The following is a 24,286-nucleotide window of genomic DNA, read 5'->3' as shown; positions in this document are numbered from 1 at the left end:
ATATAATAACGTAAATGTGTATTTATTTGAAAGTTTTGTTACTCGTAGTACATAACGGGTTAAGAATGGGTCTTATGGATATAGGATGATACTACTGGGTGAGAAAACTTGCCACCCTTTATGATACATGAAATGTAATTGTGAAAATGATCCATTACCCACCTCTCTCTCTCTCTCTCTCTCTCTCTCTCTCTCTCTCTCGCACTCTGTCTCTCTCTCTCTCACACACACACACACACACACCCATCTTTGTGACGTTTTGTTCTCCTTTTAACCCGCAAGGTGAGGGTGTGGAAGAAACAATGAATAAGGAGTTAGTGTAAAGGTCTCATTCGCATTACCGCGCATCAAGCAGCACCGGGACACACTTCTCCCGCGGCGGGATATATACTAAAGTTTCCCCCCCGAGCAGCTGGTGACAGCAGCGGATCTCAGGTGATCAGGAAATACCGTGCTCCTCCGGCCATGGCCCGGCGTGTACCGCCCGCTGTCGCTTTCCTCTTCTGTTTTGGACTATCGGTAAGTTATATATATGTCTGTCAAAAGATGTCCGCGTTAACTTTCTGGACTTTAGCGCTTCTTCTTCTGCAGAGTATCGTTTCGTAAAGCGAAAGCATCGCCACGACTCTCATCAAACTACAACTGCTTTTGTTTGTTTGTTTGTTTGTGTGGCAGCCTGTTTACTTTTTATTTATTGTTTTTAATAGCGCGGTCGATGTGGGAAGCAACACTATTTAGGTTTAGTAAAGTTTGCGTGAAAAAGGCCTTACTGTTTTTAACTCTTCAAAAGCCCGAGGGCTATCGCCTCAATTGTCCAGCCCTTTACAGAAACGCACAATGCCAGCTGAATGTGGAGAAGAAGAAAAAAAGAAGAGACGTGGTAAAACGATACATTATGCATTATACCTTTGTCCAAAGTTATACCAAAGTTGATTTTATATTTCTGGTGTTTTATGTAATAAGTGGTTAAAGTCAAAGGTAATGAATAAAATAAAGAAACTCGATATAGTCATTGTGTAGAAGTTGTACTTTTGTACATATTGAACATAAATATTAAATATACAGTATTATAATAGGCTATTATATTAATGTTACTTATGTCAATTAACAAATAAACATTCATCGTATTTTTTAATTTTTATGTATTTTTATTTATTGGTCTGGAGATGTATGGTGTTATCATATTAACTGTAGTATTTTATTTATTTATTTTATTGTATTTTTTGCGCCTACTTCCACTATATACCGTGTTATAACAGCAGTCAGGCTGGATCTGCAACTAACGTGTGAGAAAGTATAGTCTAGTCTAGTCTATTCTATTCAATTCCTATTTCAGGTGTGTGTAAAAATCCCCGCCCCCTGGCACCACAATGATTGACATTTCTCAGTAATAATTATTCTAGTTCCAATGAAGATGAGTCACCCATCGATCGATTAAAATGGTTACTAAAAGAGAAAATGGCTTTAGCTGGAATAGTTAACATTGGAGAATTTCAGTGAAGGTATATATTAGGCTACTGCTTTTATCAGCATGTGCTGGTAGATACGTCTTGGTTGTTTAATATTTTACCATGCATGCATTACACCCTATCATACATCAGCGTGTGTTTATACACAGTTGGTTCATAAACCGTTTTTAATACCTTCTACTTCCATTTTACAAATGCATACTTGCTTATATGATGTTCATCGGGTCTACAGTTTACATAAAGCAACATAACGAATGTATCGAATCTTGTATAATTACTACAAAGGATGTAAAATCTCCATCTTATATCACTATAAACACTTGTAGAAGCACCGTATATTATTTTCTTTGCTTTCTGCTGTGTGTGTGCATGTTTCACGGTAATTGTGTTTGGTCCGATTAAGGTGATCTCGACTTAAATGGAATGCATTTCGCATTCGCCAAGTATTTCTTCATCTTATCTTTCTTAATTAGAGGTCTGCTGAATTAAATCATCGGAACCCTTCGAGGTTTTAGTTGGTTTTTTTGTTTTTTTTTCTGTGGTTGCAAATCTTTTCAGGTTAATATTATCATATCACTTTCAACTCATTTCAAATAAATTACAGCATCTGTTTCCTTTTGTCTGAGCTCAGTGTCAAACTCCAGCATAGTATCACTGTCCGTATTTTTTAAGAGTTGGCAAATTTGTGGCTAATACTCATTTTTTAGACGATTTGTCTAAGACCCCAGTGACGGGTAAGTTTAGGAGCGGGGGTTAAGTCTAGGCGATTTGTACAAATTCACGGCGACTCGTACAATACGTAAGATTTAGCAAAAACCGCATGAAATTGTACGATTGAGGTATGATCTGTGCAAGTCGAAAACGCAGTTTCGATCATTTATAATGACTCATCAGTGAATCACGTACAACTCCTACTAACGAGAGCGTTCTCACCAGACAGGGCAGGAAATATAAAAACAAATACTTCTTGGTTTACTATTTCTGCTGCGTGAGAAGTTTGGCAGGATAAGAATGTCTTCACGAATTGTTGATGTGCATTTCTGTTTTCCCACAGCATGTGTTTGAGGTTGAAGCCAGATTCCAGCACTCTGTGGCCCTCCACAGGCAGAAAAGAGAATGGATCGTCCCTCCCCAAATCTTGGAGGAAAATGTGGATTACACCAAGAGAGAGTTCATTGCAAAAGTAAGTGAAACTTTTCCTGCGCCGGACGCATTAATATGCAATGCTCAACCTTAATGCGCAATCGAAGCCTATAAAAAAGACAAGTAAGGCAGAATTTTATTTTCACCAGGGAGTTAAAAAGGGAAAAATAAGATCTCACGTACATGAATGGTTCACCAAAAAAAAGTGAAAACGTACTGAAGAGTTTGTTTCTTTATCAGAATAGATTTGCAGGAAAAAGTTGCTCGTCAATAGATCTTAGTGAATGCATAATAGAGGCGGTGAATGGGTGCCGTCAGAATGAGTCCGGACTGTTCATAAAAACATCAAATGATCCACAAGTAATCAACATGACTCCAACAAATCAATGGCTTGTGAAGTGAAAAGCTGTTTTTGTCATAATCACATATATCATAATGTTTTCAACTTCGTCATCTCCATAAAATTTCTTTCTCATTTGAATCAGGATATAAACAGGTACAGATCAAAACAGTTCCATACAACTAGATTGGGGGTTTTGACGTGAAAGGACACGGTGGGATGGATTTTTTCCATTCATTAAAATTTTTTCATTACGATATTTTAGCTATAAGCAATGTTTAAAAGTTAAAACACCTTAATGGTGGATTTATTTTTTACAAACAACAAATAAACGTTTTGCTTTACAGTTCATTAACAGATAGATTGGAGTCATGTGGATTAGTTGCGATATAGTAAATTATTGCAATGTTTTAATCAGCTGTTTGAACTCTGACGGCACCCATTCACTGCAGTGGACGTAAGTGACGAAATTAAAAATGAGTTTAAATCTCGTCTTCGACAGAGTGCATTTTTTGCAATTTTTCATTTTTGTTATGCTATGCATAGAAATGTGACGTACAGTACAACAATATCATCAACAAATTTTACAATGCCTCACGTGTCAGGTCACCGCAGGCTTAAATAAATGCGTTTCCGATTTATTTAGATTCGCTCAGATAAAGAAGATGTCAAGCTGAAAAATGTGAGGTACTTACTGAAGGGCGTCGGCGCAGACCAGCCGCCGTTCAATTTATTTGTGGTGAATCCTGAAACTGGATACGTCAGGATAACGGGGATCCTTGACCGGGAGTCCATCGCACAATACAATGTAAGTGAAATGGCCGTGATGACAATGATGATTTATGACGATGACGATGATGAAGGCGGCTCTAAGACCTACGCTTGATTATGACGGATGGTGATCTTGAATTTATTCCTCTGTAGCTTTCAGGCGTCGCCATGTTCACAGATGGCACGATTGCAGAAAATGACATTGGACTGAGAATAAAAGTAAAGGATCAGAATGACAACCCCCCTGTTTTTGGCGCGATGAATCCGGGGGCTGTAGACGAGCTCAGTCCAGTAGGTATGTGATCTGCAGTTGTTAAAGAATAAAAAAAAACTTTATGAGGATTTTAATGTGAGTTTACATGTGGGTTACTGGATCTTTTAATTAACTAATCTGTTCATTTAAAAATTGTTTATATACTCATTTTGATGTTCGGTATACTCTGTATTATAATTCATTTCTTTTGCTAATTATTTTATAACTAATATAATATATTATTATTATACTATATATAATAATAATTATTATTATTATTAGTTAACTGGAATGTAATAAGGAATTAATTCAACTGCAAAATCAACTGCACATATTAGTAATGTTTCGTAATTATGAGGTTCATTGTAAAATGTAATGTGGCTCCGCCCAAAAAGATAATGCTATTTATGAATTAATAGTTTAATAAAAATATAAAATCATCAAATATACACTACAGTGTAAAAAATTCAGGGTCTGGACAATTTTTAAATGTTTTTGAAAGAATTTCACCAACATATTTATTTGAGCAAAAATATGGTATAAAAATGTAATTACAATTTATTACAATATTATTACAATGAATATTAAATATATGTTATCAGTTTTAACAGTTGCTGTTATCTCTGAGGAAACAGTGATGCTTTTTTCATGATAATAGGAGAGTTCAAAAGACCAATATTTGTTTAAATAGAAATATTAGTAAAACTGTCACATTAGGTCAGTTTAACGCATCTTTGCTGTTTTCATCATACGCCATAGTGCATGGTACTAAAAAGTATTCAAATGTTTTTATAAACATATATAAAGAGTGATTTTAAAAGAATCACATGTTTTTTAAAATACTATCATGGGTACTCTTATTTGATACAGACACGGTAGTGATGAAGATGAATTGCTTTGATGCCGATGAGCCAGGAAACCCAAACTCTCAAATCAAGTATGAGATTATTGAGCAGCAGCCGGCTGGACAGAATATGTTCAGAGTTGACAGTGACGGCACGGTCCGTGTTGTCAGTCCAAACCTGGATAGAGAGGTGAGACGTCACTGTATCGAATGTGTTTCTGGTATCACACATGCTACATAACACACACACACACACAGCCCTGGCTCTTCTTCATTCGCAGCACTTCATTGGGCCAGAGCCAGATGTTCTGTTATTGTTTCAGTTTAAATGAGAAAAGCAGGAACGTGTAAAGACACAATGGCTGCTTTTGTTGAGCGTAATGAGCAGCATGTAGACGATTCCACCTTTTTATTCACACGTCATCTCTCTCTTCAGACTATTGATCAGTACATCCTGCTTGTCAGAGCGTCTGACCTGAATGGAGCTGCAGGTGGCAATGCCGCCACAGGGACGGTCACCATCAAGATCAATGACGTCAACGATAATGTGCCTGTGCTGGAAGGCCCAGTAAGAAGACGTCCATGCTATGTTTCATTTCACACAGTTGTGTTGCTGTGGTGGTCCAGTCAATTTTTGCAACTTCTTTTGTCTTTCTCCCATAGTTTGAGGCCAGTATTGAGGAAAATACACAGAACGTAGAGGTGATGAGACTTAAAGCAACCGACCTGGATCTTAAAGGCACGGACAACTGGGCGACTAAGTGCTATATTGCATCAGGCAATGAGGCTGGGTACTTCAGCATTCACACGGACCCTAAGACCAATGAGGCAGTTATTATGCTTGACAAGGTGTGCAATGATGTTTGTTGCTTATTTTTCTTTTTTGGGATACCAAAATGTTAGTATTCATACCAGTGTTGGTCACAACTCTCAATGGCAATTTTGACACCACAGGAAAAACCTTTGTTATTAATTATTAAAAACAAATTGTTACTATAACAGCTATTTTTTAATAGAAATATTGATAGTTTGAAATCGTTTTTCAAGTAAATAAATAATTGCTTAAAATAATTAGATAAGCAGTTGATGAAAAAGGAATAGCATGGCAGTTTCTTTTTTTCTTTTCAGTATTGTTGTTTTAATAAAAAGACAGTAACTTTTTGAAATACTATTATACTTTAAAATAACTGTTTCCTATATTGATAAATTCTCAAATGTGATTTATTCCTATTATGGCAAAGCTGAATTGTGTTTTCAAACAACTGCGTCATATGGGTCAGTTGTTTGAAAATGAGATTTATACGTCGAAACAAATAAGCTTTCCACTGATGTAAGGATAGGACAATATTTGAGGTGGCAAAAAAAAAAATTGAATATTGAGAAAATCACCTTTTAAGTTGTCCAAATTAAGTTCTTAGCTATGCATATAACTAATCAAAAATTAAGTTTTGATATATTTACAGTAGGCCATTTACAAAATATCTATATGGAGCATGCTCTTCACTTAATGTCTTAATGATTTTACTAAATAAAATAAAAGATGTTCTGAAATGTGCATTTTACCATCAAGTTAGTCAGACAGCACTCGGGTGATAAATTGAATCCTTGTTATAGTATCAGCTTACTCTAAAAGTACCGGTACGTTTGATAAGGATAGTTATAGCGTGTAACTGTCTGTTTTCCCTGCAGGCTGTCGATTACGAGGATGTCAAAGACCTAAATCTTGGCATTGGTGTAGAGAACATTGCTCCGTACCACCCCTCTGTGACTGGAGGAGGGCAGGGAATGAATATCAACTTCGGGGGCAGCGGTGGTGGTGCAGGAGGAGGAGGAGGCGGCGGAGGAGGCGCTGGTGGAGCTGGAGGCGGCGCTGGTGGCAGTTCTGGCGGTTCATGGTCGACCTCAGGGGGTCAGATATACAATGTGAACGTCAAGGTGAAAAACCAGCCTGAAGGACCCAAGTTCATGCCCCTAACGAAAGCCATCCCCATCTCAGAAGGCAAGACTTTTAACAGCAATGAGGTCATCGCAAGATACCCCGCCATTGATACAGACACTGGAAAGGAAGCTACCAATGTAAAGTACGTTATAAGAAAGATAGAGGAAACGGCATGGAAAACAATGAGAAATGAGCTTGAGCTAACTATTTTCTCTTTTCTTATAGGTATGTTAAAGGATACGACCCAGATAACTGGCTGAGCATAGATGAGACGACTGGAGCCATTAAAATGAACAAGGCTCCCGACCGCGAGTCCAAGTATCTAGTTAACGGCACTTACATCGCCAAGATTTACAGCATAACTCAAGGCGAGTTCTCTGCAGGGTTATTAACTATATTTTGAAGAAATAAGTTATATTTAGACTGCTGGTAACCATACAGGTGCTGGAAGTCTTTTCTTTCAATATAGTGGACGTCAGTGGCTACCAGCGACTTTTCGGTTACCAGCAATGTAAATATAACTTACATTTATTTCAGCTAGTTGCCAAGGCAACATTTCTCATTTTTATTTAAAGTACTAAAATAACTAAAAACTGTTTAAGACTTAAAATACAGTAAATAAATAAGTAAAAATGGCCACAAAATCACTAATTAAAAGTAAGTTGAAAACAATAAATATAAAAATAAAATCGAATTAAAAAGTAACAAAAATATAACAGTAAAAATAATATTAAAATAACAGTGGTTCTAAGGAAAAGGGAGAACTTTTCTTTGTTGAAGTCTTTGTTGTTTTATTTATCCAATTGCTCTTTTTTTTTTTTTTCTTTTTTAACTGCTTCGAAATGTTTCCAGGTTACGGTTCACTGCCATAATATGTGATAATATATTTAATTAACTTACAGACCAATCATTTTTCCAGTGGGCCACATAGTGTAATGTAATTGACATTTCAAAAACATAACCTGTCCTGAAGATGGCGCCATGTTCACATTGAACAACAATAGTTACTGAAAACAGTCAATGTTTGGATGCAGAATTACCTGCAAGTTATGTTGTAAAAAACTATTTGATTTAATTAATTTAATTGATCCATTTATATTGCATTCTCTTTTTATATATTGTTCTCTTTTTATATATATATATATATATATATATATATATATATATATATATATATATATATATATATATATATATTACAGTATTATAACATCTCGCATTTATATTTGTGTATTGAATGTAAATAAAAAATACTATTTGTTAAACACATTTTTCCTTTTTTCTTACAGACTTGCCTTCAAAGACAGCAACAGGCACCATTGCCATTCAAGTAGAGGATTTTAATGACCACTGCCCAACTCTTACAAGCAAAGTCCAGACACTCTGTACTGATAAGGATGCGGTCTTAGTCACTGCAGTGGATGAGGATGCTCCACCCAATGGATCTCCATTCACCTTCAATGTTGTCCCAGAAGGAACCCAGGGCAAATGGACAGTTGAGCATTTAAATGGTATGCCAGATGTTGCCAGGTTATTTTTTGACCCTCAAGAATGCTTCACTGACATAACAATAAAAACTGTACTGCAGTTAAATCTAATTAAAAATATGAATAGATATAGAAAACTACTGCTGCAGTACCTCCATTTGCCACATCTTTTCAAAAACTTCAAGACCTTTGTTCATCTTCATGCCACAAATGAGATGAAATACGAGAACTTTCTGACTTAGAATACTTGTAAATAACCACTTTATTCAACTGTTTCTTCTCTTCCGTGACAGTTTTCACCACACATACACAAGACTACCATAACACACACGTGTGCTTCTGCTGGCACTCTGTCACTACTGAGTGGTTGAGATCTTCTGTTTTTCTTCTTACCAGATACCACTGCCATCTTCAGAACCCAGGACAAGCCGTGGCCGGGACAATATGATCTGATGGTGGAGGTCAAGGACCAGCAGGGGTTGTCATGTCCAGAACCTCAGAAGATTCAGGTGGATGTGTGCACCTGTACCGACCAGGGAGCTTGTGCCAGAGCAAGTGGAACAAGTGGAGCAGCAGGAGCATTAAAGAAGGGATCCAGGTTTGGAGCAGCCGGAATTGGCCTGCTCTTCCTTGGACTCCTTGCATTGCTGCGTAAGTTTGTTTAATATCTTAACAAAGTCTACCATGGAAATCTGACTTTTTATGTCATTCTCTAGACATTTAGTCGATTGCCTGATTTTTATTTCTGCCGCGTTTAAAGCCAAAGTATGCAGTTTCTGCAGAGCTATTTTATTTACATTACAAAAATACAAAAATAGATATTATAAAGCATATTTTCAAACTACTCACAGTTCAAGAGCTAACACAAAAGCATGGGTTTACCTCTCGAAAAGATGCTCTAAAGGTTTGTCACCTCGACTGAAACCACTCGTTAATTCCTTCATCTTATAAAAGAATGTTAATGTCTGTCTCTTCAAATCTTGTCATTCACTTCTGAAACCAAATTCATTTTCCATGTGTCACACAGTCCCACTCTGGCCACACCCCAAACTATCACTGCTCTGCATGTTTTGATGGTGTCTGAGAGTTTATTTTGACCAAACAGGACAAAATTTGCCTTACCTTCATTTGCTTGATCGTGCTTTTCTAACAACCTTATTCTGTCATCGCTATTCTGGAGAACACAAAAGATAGTATGAATGTTAGTTATGATTGAAAATAATTGCTTTATTTCTCCTCTGTTACAGTCATCCCACTCCTGTTGCTGTTGTGTCAGTGTGGAGCTGCTGGACTGGGGGGAGCTTTCACAGAAATGCCCTATGACACTAAAGAGCATCTCATCTCTTACCATACTGAGGGCCAAGGAGAGGACAGGGTAAGATCTAGAACTTCTGATTGTATGTTATCAGGAAAAAAGTCTGATCAAAGTGTTATTTTTATTCAAATTTATCTCAAAGCTGAATAAATCGTACCATTTTGTCTCTGATAGGATGTTCCAATAGTCGACGCAATTGATGGAAGGTCAGGGTATGGTTTAAGAGACGTGGGTGGTATGCGTGGCATGGGAGGAGCAGGAGGAGCAGGAGGAGCAGCCTTCATGGACTCCTTTTCCACAATGGGTGGCCGTGGCTATAATGATATGGAAATGTCCTACATGGACTCGAGCAGAAGAAGGAGTAGAGGAATGACTATAGCTGGAGATTTTGATGGACTGGCTGCATCTGATAAGTTCCTGAGTCAATACTACTCAAATGTTAGTATATACCTATAGAATAGTGTATATAAAGTTAATTTCAGTGTGATTAATTATGCATCTCTATCTATCTATCTATCTATCTATCTATCTATCTATCTCTTTTCATTCTATTGTTTTGGCATTGTCATTTTATTGTTTTATTTATTGTTCTATCAATCTACCTATTGTTGATCATTCAGTTTTAATAGATATTGTTCTATTTATCATTAAATAAATCATTGCATCTTTGCATCTACTGTTCTTTCGTTTCATCATCCTATCATGTCATTGTTCAATCTGTGACTATTATTATATCGCTGTATTGTATTATTTATGTGGATCACATTTATATATTTGCGTTGTTCTATGTGTGTTACAGAAAAGCCGAGGAATGGAGGATGGATTTGCTAAGAATGAGTCTATAGTGTATGATTACGAAGGAAAGGGCTCTCCTGTGGGCTCTGTGGGCTGCTGCAGCATCCTCGAAGATAACAATGACCTAGAGTTTCTCAATGACCTCGGGCCCAAGTTCACTACTCTCGCTGAAATATGTGGAGGTAAAAAGCCTGAGGTCCCCGCTCCTCTTCCCCCCCCTCCCAAACCCATCGTGGACCGTACCGAGGTGGTGTCTTCATCGACTAACATCATAAACCCTGGGAATATTACCACTAACAGAGCTATATCTTCAAACGCATTGAATATAGCTTCCAACGCATCTACCCGTGTGGAGAACGTCATGGTAACAGACAACCGCCCCACAATGATCACGAGTGTCCAGCCGGCTCCAACGCTCCTGGTGCAACCGCAGCCAATGTACTACATGGTGGAGCCTCAGCCCAGCACAGTACTGCTCGCCGAAAGGCCCGCCGTGGGACAGAACATGTACGTGCTGAACAGCGGCCCGGTAGCCGAGGGGGTTGTAGTCCAGGGCGCCAACATAGCAACGAATACCCTGTCCCACGGAGAGAGAATGGTGCTTGTGGAAAGAGGGGCACCTGTTCAGGCTGGGATGCTGCACGCCGGTAATCTCTCTGGATCACAAGTGCTCCTGGTGGATGGGGGAGCCGCGAGCGGTCAAGTCCTTCAGGGGACGCTTCAGAGAGGGGTTGCTGGATCTCAGGGCCTGATGGTCGTGGAAGGACAAGGGGGTCACGTGATTCAGGGGTCCCTCCAAAAAGGCGTTTCCACTCACGGTGGATCTCAAAATGTCCTTTATATGGAGAGCAAAGGGGCATCAGGTGTGGGCCTTCAAAAGGGCATGGTGTCCACCCAAGGGTCATTCGGTAGCGTAGGATTGGGTGGGTCATCTATCCAGATTAACCAAAACCCATCGTCACATAAAGTCGTTGTCCAGGAGAGAAAGGTTGTGTCAACACAAAGTGTTAAGCAATAAAGCAGAGCTCATTCAGTAGTTGTACAGTCATAAGTGTTTAGAAAGTCATAAATCATGCCTTCATAGCTCATGTATACAAATCATTAGAGTTTCATGTTTTCAACATGTTAGGTCACAAAGAATATGCAAATAATGCTTGAAAAACTGGTTTTAATGCATTTGAGTTTACTTCTCTGTCTGTGTAGTGCACTGTACGAGTTTCGTTTTCTTTTTTTAGTCTATCCCTTGCATTTAAAATATTATGTTACTGCATTCAGCGTGTGCTCTGTAAAGACTGTTGTTTGCGGAAAATATGCACAAGCTGCCCTCAGGCCATTTCTGTGCAGTTTATGCAAATCGTCTGCAAGCTATTTTAGTAAAAGGCAGATATATGAGAAGATAAACACAGCCGGAAATCAGTCAAGCAGAGTCACCTCTAAAGACTATGGAAGGACAGATTTTGTTTGGTTTTGTTTTTAGAAAAGTTGTGGTAATGTATATTTTGGGTAGCTTTTTTATAAAAAATGAAAAGTGTGTTTCATTAACCAGCACTGGTATGGTTTGCATTTTTACAGTATTTTTTAATACTCTTCTTAGTTACTGTTTGTAAACAAGAAGCCTGATTAGCAAGAAGCTTGTGGTTTCTCTTTGCAGTGTGGTTAAAACGAAAAGACCAAACCTACATTCCAAGCAATAATGATCATGTGTATGAAATGTTATGATTTTCTCTCTCTCTCAGAATGCTTGTATTCATGAATACAGTAGCTAAAGCACATTTCTTTTGTTTTTTTGATGGAATTTGGTACATTTTTTTTTCTGCAGTGGGCAGTGGTTTCCTACTTTCCCAGAAATGGACTCATTAGCTACATGTTGGGAAAGTGTTGCTGGTTTTAACAGAGAAACTTTGTTCAGGGGTCAATTCAAAATGTTGTAAAGCTGCTTAAGGCTGTTTAGAAATTCTTTTTTTAAAGCAGATTTTATAAATGTTTCATATGTTTCACTGTGGAAAAGAATTCCTAAAGACAATAAAAACGTTGTTTTAATGTCATCCGTTGTGTAGAACTGTGTCTGTGGGCAAGTGTCAACAAAAGCTGGAATCTGTAAAGTAGTGATTCGAGGGAGGCCAGTTATTCCTCTTGCGATTTTACAAGTTTAGTTTCAAAGAAAGAAATTGGCAAAAACAAGCCATGGCAATCGGGAAAACACAATTCTATAATGAACTGAACGCCTTACAAGTTGCATAATCAGATTACTTCTTGAGTAACTAGAAAAGTAATGCATTACTTTTTAATTTAGAATCAATTGAGAATGAGTTACTATTTTAAAAAAGTAACAGCTTATTTGTACCAGTTACTTTGTTATATTTATTGACAGATCTGATGTTGCCATGTTGAGAGAAATTTGGAGTAAGTGCAAAGGTGATGTGAACATGACGTTTGTCACGGTGCATAACAAGCATAAAAAATGCTTATGACTTGCAGAATGCTGAATCAAAGCTAGCGATTTGTGATTGTAAAATACTTGATAATACTTAAATACCACTTAAAAGAACTCAAATAAATCTTTATGCACCAGTGAATGATCTGTACACTTCCATCATGCTCTTATTTTATCTCCGGGAAAATAGTGTAATGCTTCATATTTTAATGTAATAATATCCTGGGTTCAAGTCAGATTCAGGAATAGAATAAAAACAATTATAATTTAGAAGTTCATTTACATTTTTTTTTGACTCAGAATTGCGAGATATACAGTCAGAACTGTGAAAAAAATATGAAGATTCAAACTTGCAATTGCTACAAAAAAAAGCCTCCACCTCCCTCAGCTCCACCTGTCTATGTATGCTGTTACGGGGGTTATTCGTATATGTTTTATGTGCAGCGGCAGTATTTCTTACATGCTCACAGCAACATGTTGTGGATGTACTGGCAGTAGCCGGTCTAAAGAAGATTTATAGCAGAGCGTAGCAGACCACACACATATTAACACTGTCATGTACATTACCTTGCAAATCAATGTGAAAGTTGTCATGACGGATATAAAAATTCCTAAAGAAAAAAAAAATTACTTTAGACAATACACTATATAGAGTTGCATATTTTATTTCAGTAATGAACAGTGGAGATGTTAGGAAATTTCATTAGAAACTGGTTTGTGGGTTTGACACTATTAGGTATAAAAGCTGTTCAAATCAAAGACAGACATCTGTTAAAGAAAACGTGTCACGACTCTTACCTTGGAAAAAGAAAGTATCTAGGGCCTCTTCTTCAGAAATGAATCGCATCTATTTAATGCGTTCCTTCCATTCAGTCAATGTAAAACAAATTCATATTGATCAGGTTCTTTGCAAAACCGCCCTGCAGTTGTCACGGCCAAGTCCCAGGAAACATGCATGCAACATGTTAACAAGAGGAATTCCTCAGAACTGTACGGGTGACAATCATCTGCATAACTCATTAAGTTATTAACTTTAAATGTTAATGAGCGGAATTCCTCAGAACTGTACCATTTACAGCATCGACAGGATGATTAACTTTCAAAAGCCAAACTTCTAAAGAACAATTCCTTAACTTTGCTTCCGTAGTAACACATAGTCAATGACTATTTTTAAAATCGAGCATGATTATTCCGTAATTCATTTAGTAATGACTAATTAATAACAATTCTTCATGTAGTAATGATTTTTTGTTTTGTTTTGTGGTATCTTTTACGCAGAAGCAGATCTTAGATAACATGTCATTCGCCAACCCACACAGATAAACGCAGGGTGGAAGAGGCACACGATGAGGCTTTTTTTTCTGGGCGGAACAAAAGATACAGGAGGCATATTTTTGCGGTGCCAAAAGTAGTGTCAGTTTGATAAGGTCTCTCACTCTTTTCTAGAAGATGTTCCCACGCACTTCGCTGGCTCTGACCTTGCTGCTGTTCCTCGCTGTGCAGGTGAGTAGAAACAGATGTGGATATTGCAGGTAAACGCTGTTTCGGAAAAATCGGGCTGATAGAGTTATTTGATGAAGGTTGCCAAAGTTCCATTTGTTAAAATTAGTGGAGCGTGAACTAACCATGAAAAACCCTTACTAAAACTTTTATTAATCTTAGTTCATGTTATTTCAGCATCTACTAAAACCTCGATCATTTTCTTTACGATAATAATTGATCATTTTTAGTTCATCTTCGTAACGCGTTGAAAATCTGCATACGATTTTTTTGATTCTGATTTATAAAAAAGCCATAGCTTAATAGTTCCAACTAAAACTATATTCTATTTGATCAGCAACTTCTCGTTAATGAGTAAAGAAAATAAAACGTGAATGTTACCATGATATTGTCATGTTTCCTTTTGTTTTTGTTACTGCTTTTACGCATTACCCATCACCCATCATATTGCGCAGTTTAAAAAATGATATCAATCAATCAATTAATCAGCCAGTCAGTCTATTAATCTTATATTATATAAAATGCTTGTTCCCTTAATATGCCATTTTTAATACATTTTCATGGTTGTCTTCTCATAACCCCGAAATGTGTTAAGCTTTAACTTCAACTAATGGGAGCTTATTACATTAAATGTACTTTTATTGTGAAATATTAATCATTTTAATACTTCAAAGCTTGTTATATTATAATTCTATAACATACATTTGCAGGCACCAAAAAAAATCTGTTTGTAATATCTGTCCGCACATGTCAACATAATTAATGTTAACAGATAAAACTGTTCATCTTAAAAATGTTTTAGTAAATGTTGCGATGAACCCTCATGTTGTTGTCACGGTGTGGTTGCAGGAAGGAGCATTCAGTGAGCTTTAACAGCTTTTAGTCTTCCACAAAAGAGTAAATAGCAATATGGACAGACAGACCGGAACCTCACGCATACAGAGACGAGACCAGACGATTTAACATAGAACAAAGAGGAACTTATATAGTACAAAGAAAATGACATAATTAACTGAACACACCTGAACACAATGAGACAATTAACAGAGGACAGAAAGTAGGGCACACAGAGCACATGGGACGAGAAAAAACAACAACAAACAGTCCAAACACGTGACAGTTGTACTTTAATCATTTTGACCTGGAGCAGATTTTTTCCAGAAAATTCTAGATAAATTTCTAGTTAAATTATTATGAACTTCGTTTTTTTGTTTGTTTTATATTAGCACTTTTTTATTTAGCTATAAAAACCTCTTAATTAAGAAAATAATCTTGTACTCAAAATATTGTGTAATCATGTAAATATCAAAATAAAACTGTCTTTACATTTCAAGCAACTTCTGCCTGAAAGTTAAGCAAACGGAGCCAAGCATCTCAAAACTCAAAACAAGCCTTTACAAGTCCATACAAGTCTTTTTTTTAAATAATTTTAAATGAACACATCTGGACTACAAATAGCAGCCCCCTAAACATAAATATAGAGCAGTTAACGAGAAAGAAAAAAAAATGTATATATATATATATATATATATATATATATATATATATATATATAATTTGCTTTATACTGAAGTAAATGCCATTGGGAAAGGTCCTCAAGTAAGGACTCCGCTCACCCGAAGTGCAATAAAATTCTTATAATTTACAAAAATATATATAAAATATATATTTTTTGTATTTATTCTGCATGGAATGTTTATTTATTTATTTATTTATTTATTTTAAACAGATCCTGAGCACCGGATACTGCCGGACGGGTTCACGGAAGCAACGTCATAAAAGGGAATGGGTCGTTCCCGCCAAACGCTTTACAGAAAATGTAGACTACAGTTATCTGCACTATGTCGGCAAGGTAATAGATAACACCATACCATACTCACCGCATGTACAGCTCGTTACAATTATAGCTTCAGTATCAACATTAAGTTATTCCTGATTTATTTATTATTATTTTCTATTTAAAGATAATTGTGTTACACAGCAGCTGTCAGCACTTTCCACAAACAGAGGACAAACTATTACTACTAGAATATAGGCAATAAGACTACAGGACTGAAAATGTGTCTAAATTAAGGTATCACTCAAGAGCAATTAGGTTTAGGAACAAATTAATTTATTATACATAAATGAATGATTTTTCTTACAGTAAGGTAAAAGGAAAAAGGAAGGGGTTGTGAAAAAAAATGACTTAATGATTGATGTAAAAATGATGATGACTTCATTCGGTTTTACTGCTGTGTGCAATCTACCTGTTGTTGTTGAGCAAAATTTAGCAAAGAAAATATGTATTCTCTGAATCATATTTGAGTAATAATCTAGCAAAAATCATATGTAGCAAAATACCAAGTTGCGATGCAATGATAAAAATGCAATTATTTGAAAAAGAAAAGACCAAAAAAACATATACATCGCTCTAGTGCATGATGCGAAAAAAAGTTAAGTAGGTTTTATTTAATTTTATGACGTGGATGCTTTAACCTCTATAATTTTTTTTTTATTTACTTTTTAAAATTATTGCCGGAACTAACTTTCCATGTATAAATTATATCTTTTTTACGGGAACTTTTGTTTTGCTTTTTCATTGACTTGAGCAATTTAACCATGCAATGTGAAATGTCTCAGATCCGATCAGACAACGATGACAAGATAATGCTGCACTACACTTTAAGAGGACCAGGAGCCAACCAGCCACCTGTTGGTTACTTTGTAGTAGACACTTACAAAGGATTTGTTCGCATTACACGGCCCCTGGATCGTGAGGAAAGACAATACTACACCGTGAGGATTACAATCATGTTTAAGATACAAAGTATAGGTCATGCATTATACTGTAGACTGTTAAAAATAGTTTAGTTCTAGTTTAGTCAACTAGAAATGTTGTACTAAGTGATTGGCAGAGTTGACTACAATTAAATACCCAATGTCAATACATTGCTAATAGTCTTTATGCTATCCACAAATTCCACACTGATTTTTCTAGCTAATATGAATTTTATTTTCTATAGTATTTTTATCATTGTTTTTTGTCTTGTAGCTTATCGGCACTGCATGGCATGCTAACAACACCATAGCTGAAGATAATATTAAAATCAACATTATTGTGGAGGACCAGAATGATAACCCGCCGGTTTTCATCAAGCCAGAACGAAGCAGTGTTTATGAGGGCAGCCCAGTTGGTGAGCCTGCATTGCTCTTCTCAAAAATTGTTAGATTTTAATGATCAATAATTCACCCCAAAGAGCTTGTGTGATGTTGTAATAACTCTCTGCTTTCTAGGTACCTTTGTAACACAAGTTGTGGCCAAAGATGCAGATGAGCCAAACACTCTTCATACTAAGATAGCATACAGCTTGATCAAGCAAGAGCCGAACAATGGCCAGCTTTTCTTTGCTGTTGATAAAGACAATGGAAAAATCTCTGTGAGCAACCCAACACTCGACAGAGAGGTATTTGTTGCTAGTTATACTGATATTTGTATGTGTGCTTGTGTGTTGGTTGCCACCAAACCGTCTGGATGTTCAAGTTTCCTTTCTCTCGAACAGCAACACAGGTCTTTTGTTCTCACGGTGCAAGCTGCTGACATGTATGGAAGTCCTGAAGGAAATTCTGCTACAGCTACTGTATTTATAGATATCCTGGATGTCAATGACAATGTTCCTACTTTGGAGAAGGATGAGGTGACTGTATAATGTGTCACAGTTTTGACATTAAATCTGACATTTAAATCTTTTTTAATACCATTGTAAAGAAGAATCAAATCAATCTCTCTTTGTTCATCTTCAGAAAACAAGATGCAAGATATTAAGCTCTCTGATCCTCCATAGACTCCAAAGTAATTGCCATAATCAAGGTCCAGAAACAGAGCAAGGACAACTGCAAAATAGTCTACCGGACCTTATAAATTGACTTTGGCGTCTTTATGCTATGTGACGTGTAGGATTAGAGTTGTGGAGTATAAACCGTGTATCAAATTTCTTATGATATGCATGTAAAACTGCGCATTATATGCACGCCAAACACATGCGTGTCATAAATACGCCAAAGTGCATGTTGCATATCAATACCACAAGTTTTTGTTTTTATTTGCCGTAATATTTATACACATTTTCATAAGAGCGAATATTAGAGATTGAAAATAGCATGTGTGACATCAAGAGTTCAATCGTAATTTTACGCAGCTAAGAGAATGCTTTTTGTATGTAAAATTGATTCACCCTGATGCCATTTTGGAGAATATCCACTGAACATGAATAGTGTATGTTGTTCTGTGTCAGCTGCATCATGTGCATACATTGCGACAAAACGCAAACAATGTGGAAAGCCTTTTTACGGTGATACGAAGAAGACAAATTTGTTAAAGTCCTTAATTTTGGGGTATCCTTTATCAATTAAAAGTATACTTTTAATTTGATGCATTGACTACCAAATGCTAATTAACATATAAAGTACTTGTTTATAACAACATGCAGTAACAGTGTCTGAAAACATTACATTAAAAGTATATTCTTAGTTTACCACTATGATTAGGCACTTTTTTAAAGCCTGCTTATTCGTATTTGTACTCCTTTATCTCGAGGGTATTCCTCTCAATTAAGTGCTATAGTATAAGAAAAATTGGTCAGAAAAAAGTGTGGACATTTTTTTGTTTATCTGGTTTCATAGTTTTCAGCAAGTATTGATGAGAATGAGGCACCTGTTGAGGTTTTGAGGATCCAGGCTCTGGATAACGATGAAGAAATGTCAGACAATTGGTTGGCCGAGTTTGAAATAGTCTCGGGGAACGAGGATGGACGTTTCTCTATTGAAACTAATTCGAAGACAAATATGGGTGTTTTGTACCTGAACAAGGTCAGTGCTTATTTTGTACACAGTTTAAAGATCATGTGGTGGAAGCAAGGAGATCAGGACTGAAATGTAATAAGGGTGTGCTGTTTATGTACATATTAGTTAGAAGATTATGTATTTGTTTATGTATGTTATTTCTATAAATGTATGTATGCATTTGTTTATTTAAAAAAAAAAAAAAAACTTTTGGAGTAATTAATTTCACCTTGTTCTCCCCACTAGCCTGTTGACTTTGAGTCAGCATCTGATATGAAGCTGAATCTAGTTGTTGCAAACAAAGCCCCTCCAGGAGCACCTCTAGTGAGTGGAGCAGGAGCAGGAGCAGGAGCAGGAGCAGGAGCAGGAGCAGGAGCAGGAGCAGGAGGTGCAGGTGCAGGTGCAGGTGGAGCATCTGGAGCAGGTGGCCAACATATGTTTAATGGAGGAAACTCCAGTGTGCTCAAGCAAAAGAAATACTTAGTAAATGTCAGTGTCAAAAACAAACCAGAGGCCCCAAAGTTCAAGCCAAAGATCAAGCCTATATCTGTATCTGAAAACACCAAAAATTCTTTTCCAAGAGTAATTGACACCTACACTGCTACAGAAGAAGACACGGGCAAAACTGCAGAAAAAGTCAAGTAAGTTTTTCATGAACAAAAAGTCAGTTTTAAGACTTTACGAGTTTCGAATATGCAGTACATAACTCAAGACATGCATATCAAATGCGTGCATTAATACACCTTGGCATTATTCAGTTTTACAGTATTATACTGCCAATCAGAATCTTAATGTTATAAACTTTAATCCTTCAAACTGCTAAACCTTAAGCATTTGAAATTGCAATAATGTCGTGGTCCATGTTTCTTTAGATATGCAAAGGGATATGACCCTGACAACTGGATTTCTATTGACATGAATACAGCTGAGATAAAGTTGAACAAGGTACCAGATCGTGAGTCTCCTTTTGTGGTAAATGGGACCTACTATGCCAAGATCCTCTGCATTACAGATGGTTAGTAGGAACAAGAAGCCAAAGCACATATTTACACTGGACATACATACTTATGTTTTTCATTGGCATTATCGAAATTTAAACAAATAGTGCAGTCACCACACTTTGCACATGATGCATCCTGAGATGTTTTTTTAACTGTAACAGAGTGTACATGTTAAATAGTAAAGGTTAGCAGTATGTTTTGTGTTTGTTATACATTTTAGAACTGCATGCTCAGACGTCTACGGGGACTATAGCTTTGCAAGTAGAGGACCTGAATGATAACTGCCCAAAACTCCTTGATAGTGTGCAGACTGTCTGCAGGGATGCCAGAGTGGTCAATGTCACAGCAGCAGATGAAGATTCAGATCCCAACGGAGCTCCGCTAGAGTTCAGATTGATACAAGAGAAGACAAAGGGCAAATGGAATCTCCAGCAAATAAATGGTGATACCAATCAGATAGTATTATTTATTTATTTGCAAGGGTCTGAATGATGAAAAATACTAAGAACATTTTTTTTGTTGTTTACAATAAACGGATAGCAATCCCGCCAGGCCTACAAAGATAATAACCATTCTTGTTTACTTTCATGTAATAGTCAAGTTTCTCACCCTTTTTCACCTCTTCAGATGTAAGTGTTTCACTGCACGCTGAAGATGACTTATGGCCTGGTTTTTATGAAGTTACCATGGAGATCAGAGACAAGCAAGGACTGGCCTGCCCCGATAAGCAAGTCCTCCATTTAGAAGTCTGCACTTGCTCTGAAGGAACGTTTTGTGTTTCAAAAGTGGCAGGCGTACGCACTACATCAGCCAACTTTGGAGCAGCAGGAATTAGTTTCCTAATTCTAGGATTCCTCTGCCTCATCGGTAACCTCGAGTTTACTTTTCTGTGTGTACATTTATTATTAGTGGGTAAAACAGACATACATTTTAAATGTGATTGTCTTTCTCTTCTTTTAGTGTCGCTTATGGCTATAATGCAATGTGAATGTGGGAATCATGGAAAAACATTTATTGAAATGCCATTTGAAACAAAGCAACATCTTATCACATATTGCACAGAAGAAAAAGTAACATATGGGGTAAAAAAACCTTTGTGATTTTGCACAGGGAAGAAGTGAAAGTGTAGAACATTTATATGATAACTGATTCTTTTTCTCTTGCAGGGTGATCTTATGATGAGCATGCCACCAAAACTCCACAATGAAGGCAGCAATGACATTAAATTATCCAAAGAACCTTTAAGAATGATGGAAGCTGATTCTAATATCCCAGTGAATGAAACTCAGGCTGTAAACCAGGCTGTAAATAACAGTCCTAAAATGGTTGGAATGATGCAGAAGAGTGTATTTGGAGGCTATTACTATGACATAAATGTGGAAAACTCTGCAAGGTGGAAGGAACAACAAATCTCACTCGACTCATTACTAAAACAATACCTTGCACATGTATGTGATTTTTTTCTTACATTTGTATTGAGGTGTACTTAAAGGAACAATTCCCCCAAATTCTGCATTGTACATTTGCAGAAAAAAGTGATTTGCAGAAATTAAGCATTACATCACGTACTCACTAATAGATTGGTTCCATCAGAATAAGAGTCCAAATAGCTGCAGACTCCAGTCAATCAGTTAATGTCTTCTGAAGGAAAATCCATGTAAAATTTCACTTCTCCTCATTCTTTTGCAGAAATCCAGTTATATATCAGAGAATGATTCTCCAAAGCAAGGACTGAAGCACTATGATTATGAAGGTGAAGGATCTGTTACAGGTTCAAATGACAGCCTCAGCTTCATTGAGTCTAATGATGATCTGGAGTTCTTGAACAACCTGGGTTCAAAGTTCAACACCTTGGCTGAGGTGTGTGGATTCAGACAGACTGACCCAAAAGTTATTGTTAATACTGTTGAGACAACACCAAACACAGCTGCAACTTCCAGTCACGTGACCAACATTGTCCAGCCCAGTCCAGAAGAGATACCTGTTAAATCACCCCTTGTCCAATCCAAACCTAATCAGGGGATTTTTGTACAGGAACCTATGTACTATGGATTCAACCAGCCAGTGGCAAGCAGTGTTTTGCTGTCAGAGGATGGGCTTGGGCAAGGTTTGTACATAATTAATGGAACTCCAGAAGCTGGGAGTATTCAGACTCAAGGTAACAGTCATATACTTGCATATTTAAGTAGTGGACAACAGGCTGTTCTAGCAAACAACACCATTGGCGATTCAGTCTTGTACTCAAATATTGTACCTCAGAGTCCGATCATGGTTACTGAAAGTTTAGGGGAAGTTAATTCTGTTGTCATTCAGAATGTTTCACCAACTGCAAACCTTGTAATGATGGCACAGCAACAATTAGATGGAATCGGTTCATTGCAGTTGTTAAGAGATAACGTGCAGGGTAGAGTAACTCTTATTGATGGTTCAGCAAATGAAGGCAAAGTATTTGTTGCAGGTCTAAGTCCAAGTCATCATCCCTTGAGCCCTCAACTTCTTTACCCAGTAAGTTCTCAAGAGTTGAGTGGAATGGTACATATGAACCAAACAGTGATTGATGGCTCCCTTTCCAGTGCACAGAATAAAGGGACAGTAACAATTATAGAAAGTCCTGTCAATGAAAGCAATGTTTTGACTGGAGGCCCAGGAACTCCAAACATAGTGAGACTGCCTCAAGCTCCAACAGGACAGGTTAATAAAAGTGAGCTATTAGTAAATGGTGTTCAGAACATTGTATCAGGGAAAGGTGGACAGAGCAGACCATTGGTTAGTGGTCCCATAATTCTAGAGGGTTCAAGCCAGCTCCCACTTGTCCAGTAGTCTAGTGGAACTTCCTCAGGCAGCAAACAGACAGTTATTTCGTTCTACATCGTCCAAAGTTAGAACTTCATGAAGCCAAAATCCAAAGAACTTACAACAAATGGGCAGATGAACGTTAAGCAGTAATCTAATTTTCGGTTTAGAGTCAGTAATACCTTATTCATTCCCAGGATTGGATTGTTCACAGAGGAGCACTAATTTAAGCATTAGATGAGTTATTAGTATGCAATATTAAAATGAAACAATAAGTGAGTATGAGCTTTTTATATATATATATTTATATATATTTTGCATTTTTTAATATCTACTTGGCCTAGGTGCTTTGAACCTATTTCAAGACCGATATTGTTAAACATGTTGCAGTTTGTGTTACATCTTAAATCTACTGATAAGATTTCAAGGAAAACCTTAACACATTGACGTACATTGTATACAACAATAAATAACTTGATTAAAGATTACATGATTTAAAATGAACAAAAAAGGTACACTCTGATTATGTAGTGTTCTAAAGCTTTTATTTCTGTAAATTCTGTAATCAAATTTTATCATATGTAATTGTGTTGATTATTATTAATCAGTTCAGTCACATAATTCCATAGACTTCCATTATATTAGCATTATGGTGAACAACAGTCAATCTTATGTGAATGTACAACTGTTTTAATATTCTGGTTTAATATTCTGTGAATAAAAACTTGTTAAGTTAATGTTAGGTTTTGTGGGGGGTTTTATGGCAATGATGTTTTTTTCTTTTCTTTTTTTCGGTAGTTTCAACAGTTTCAAAAATACATGTGGTGTTTTGCTCTAAATAAAGTTGAAAATGACTAAAGAACAGTTCACAAAATCCTTTGTAACCCAGATAAGGGTAATGATTTATTCAAATCATTTATTCAAATCATTACTCCAGCTTTAATGCTCAGTAATTAGGTGTGTTGTGCATTGCATAGCCGCTCTTACCTTTATCGTTACTTACTACTGCAACACTATATAAGCAGTAAATAAAGAGAGGTAGAGAGAGCTTGTTTTGTGATTCACACCATCTAGTGGTATGAAACTGTAGGAAATGTACAACTTTGGTCGTTACAGAGTTCAGTGGAACTAACGACCATACATAGCTAATGATGCTTCTTGGAACCGCACCCCTGGATGGGTGTTTCCTGATTGTTTATGGTTTGCTTCGGGCGGACTGCATTTCGGTGAGAGGTGTAGCACATGAACTTGTAGCACAGGTGAATTCCCAAAGTTCTTTAAAGTGTGGCCAGTACATTTACTTGAACTGAAAAGTATTTGAACACATAAGCTACACTAATGAAGTTTTTATAACTGTTTTGCATATCAAGTTATTAAAACA

The 24,286-nt window shown here is 36.8% G+C and overlaps 2 protein-coding genes across 2 annotated transcripts; both read left to right on the top strand.

The window, feature by feature from the left end:
- The first annotated feature begins 251 nt into the window (after nt 1–251).
- On the top strand, nt 252–12,401 carry dsg2.1 (desmoglein 2, tandem duplicate 1). Its single transcript, XM_043220063.1, has 14 exons — nt 252–519; nt 2,524–2,652; nt 3,599–3,760; nt 3,877–4,018; nt 4,847–5,010; nt 5,257–5,388; nt 5,484–5,669; nt 6,510–6,901; nt 6,985–7,127; nt 8,049–8,270; nt 8,643–8,897; nt 9,494–9,621; nt 9,736–9,999; nt 10,361–12,401. Exons 1-14 carry the CDS (start codon nt 466–468, stop codon nt 11,372–11,374), a joined length of 3,387 nt encoding a protein of 1,128 aa, XP_043075998.1. The 5' UTR covers nt 252–465; the 3' UTR covers nt 11,375–12,401.
- A 1,792-nt stretch (nt 12,402–14,193) lies between these two features.
- Nucleotides 14,194–23,769, top strand: zmp:0000001074 (desmoglein-2). The gene is made up of 14 exons (XM_043220090.1): nt 14,194–14,293; nt 16,020–16,142; nt 16,913–17,068; nt 17,325–17,466; nt 17,567–17,736; nt 17,833–17,967; nt 18,953–19,138; nt 19,358–19,752; nt 19,984–20,126; nt 20,333–20,554; nt 20,740–20,979; nt 21,073–21,194; nt 21,279–21,560; nt 21,802–23,769. Exons 1-14 carry the CDS (start codon nt 14,240–14,242, stop codon nt 22,930–22,932), a joined length of 3,501 nt encoding a protein of 1,166 aa, XP_043076025.1. The 5' UTR covers nt 14,194–14,239; the 3' UTR covers nt 22,933–23,769.
- The last annotated feature ends 517 nt before the right edge of the window (nt 23,770–24,286 follow it).

This window comes from Puntigrus tetrazona, chromosome 20, assembly GCF_018831695.1.
Source record: "Puntigrus tetrazona isolate hp1 chromosome 20, ASM1883169v1, whole genome shotgun sequence".
NCBI lineage: Eukaryota > Metazoa > Chordata > Actinopteri > Cypriniformes > Cyprinidae > Puntigrus > Puntigrus tetrazona.
Note: the sequence above shows the minus strand (reverse complement) of the source record. Positions and strands in the feature narration are given on the sequence as shown.

Coding starts and splice junctions, on each gene's coding strand:
- dsg2.1 (XM_043220063.1), top strand. CDS start 466: ATGGCCCGGCGTGTACCGCCCGCTGTCGCTTTCCTCTTCTGTTTTGGA. Junction 8,898..9,493: donor TGGACTCCTTGCATTGCTGC/GTAAGTTTGTTT, acceptor CCTCTGTTACAG/TCATCCCACTCCTGTTGCTG. Junction 9,622..9,735: donor AGGGCCAAGGAGAGGACAGG/GTAAGATCTAGA, acceptor TGTCTCTGATAG/GATGTTCCAATAGTCGACGC.
- zmp:0000001074 (XM_043220090.1), top strand. CDS start 14,240: ATGTTCCCACGCACTTCGCTGGCTCTGACCTTGCTGCTGTTCCTCGCT. Junction 17,737..17,832: donor ACCCAACACTCGACAGAGAG/GTATTTGTTGCT, acceptor TCTCTCGAACAG/CAACACAGGTCTTTTGTTCT. Junction 21,195..21,278: donor AAGAAAAAGTAACATATGGG/GTAAAAAAACCT, acceptor TTTCTCTTGCAG/GGTGATCTTATGATGAGCAT.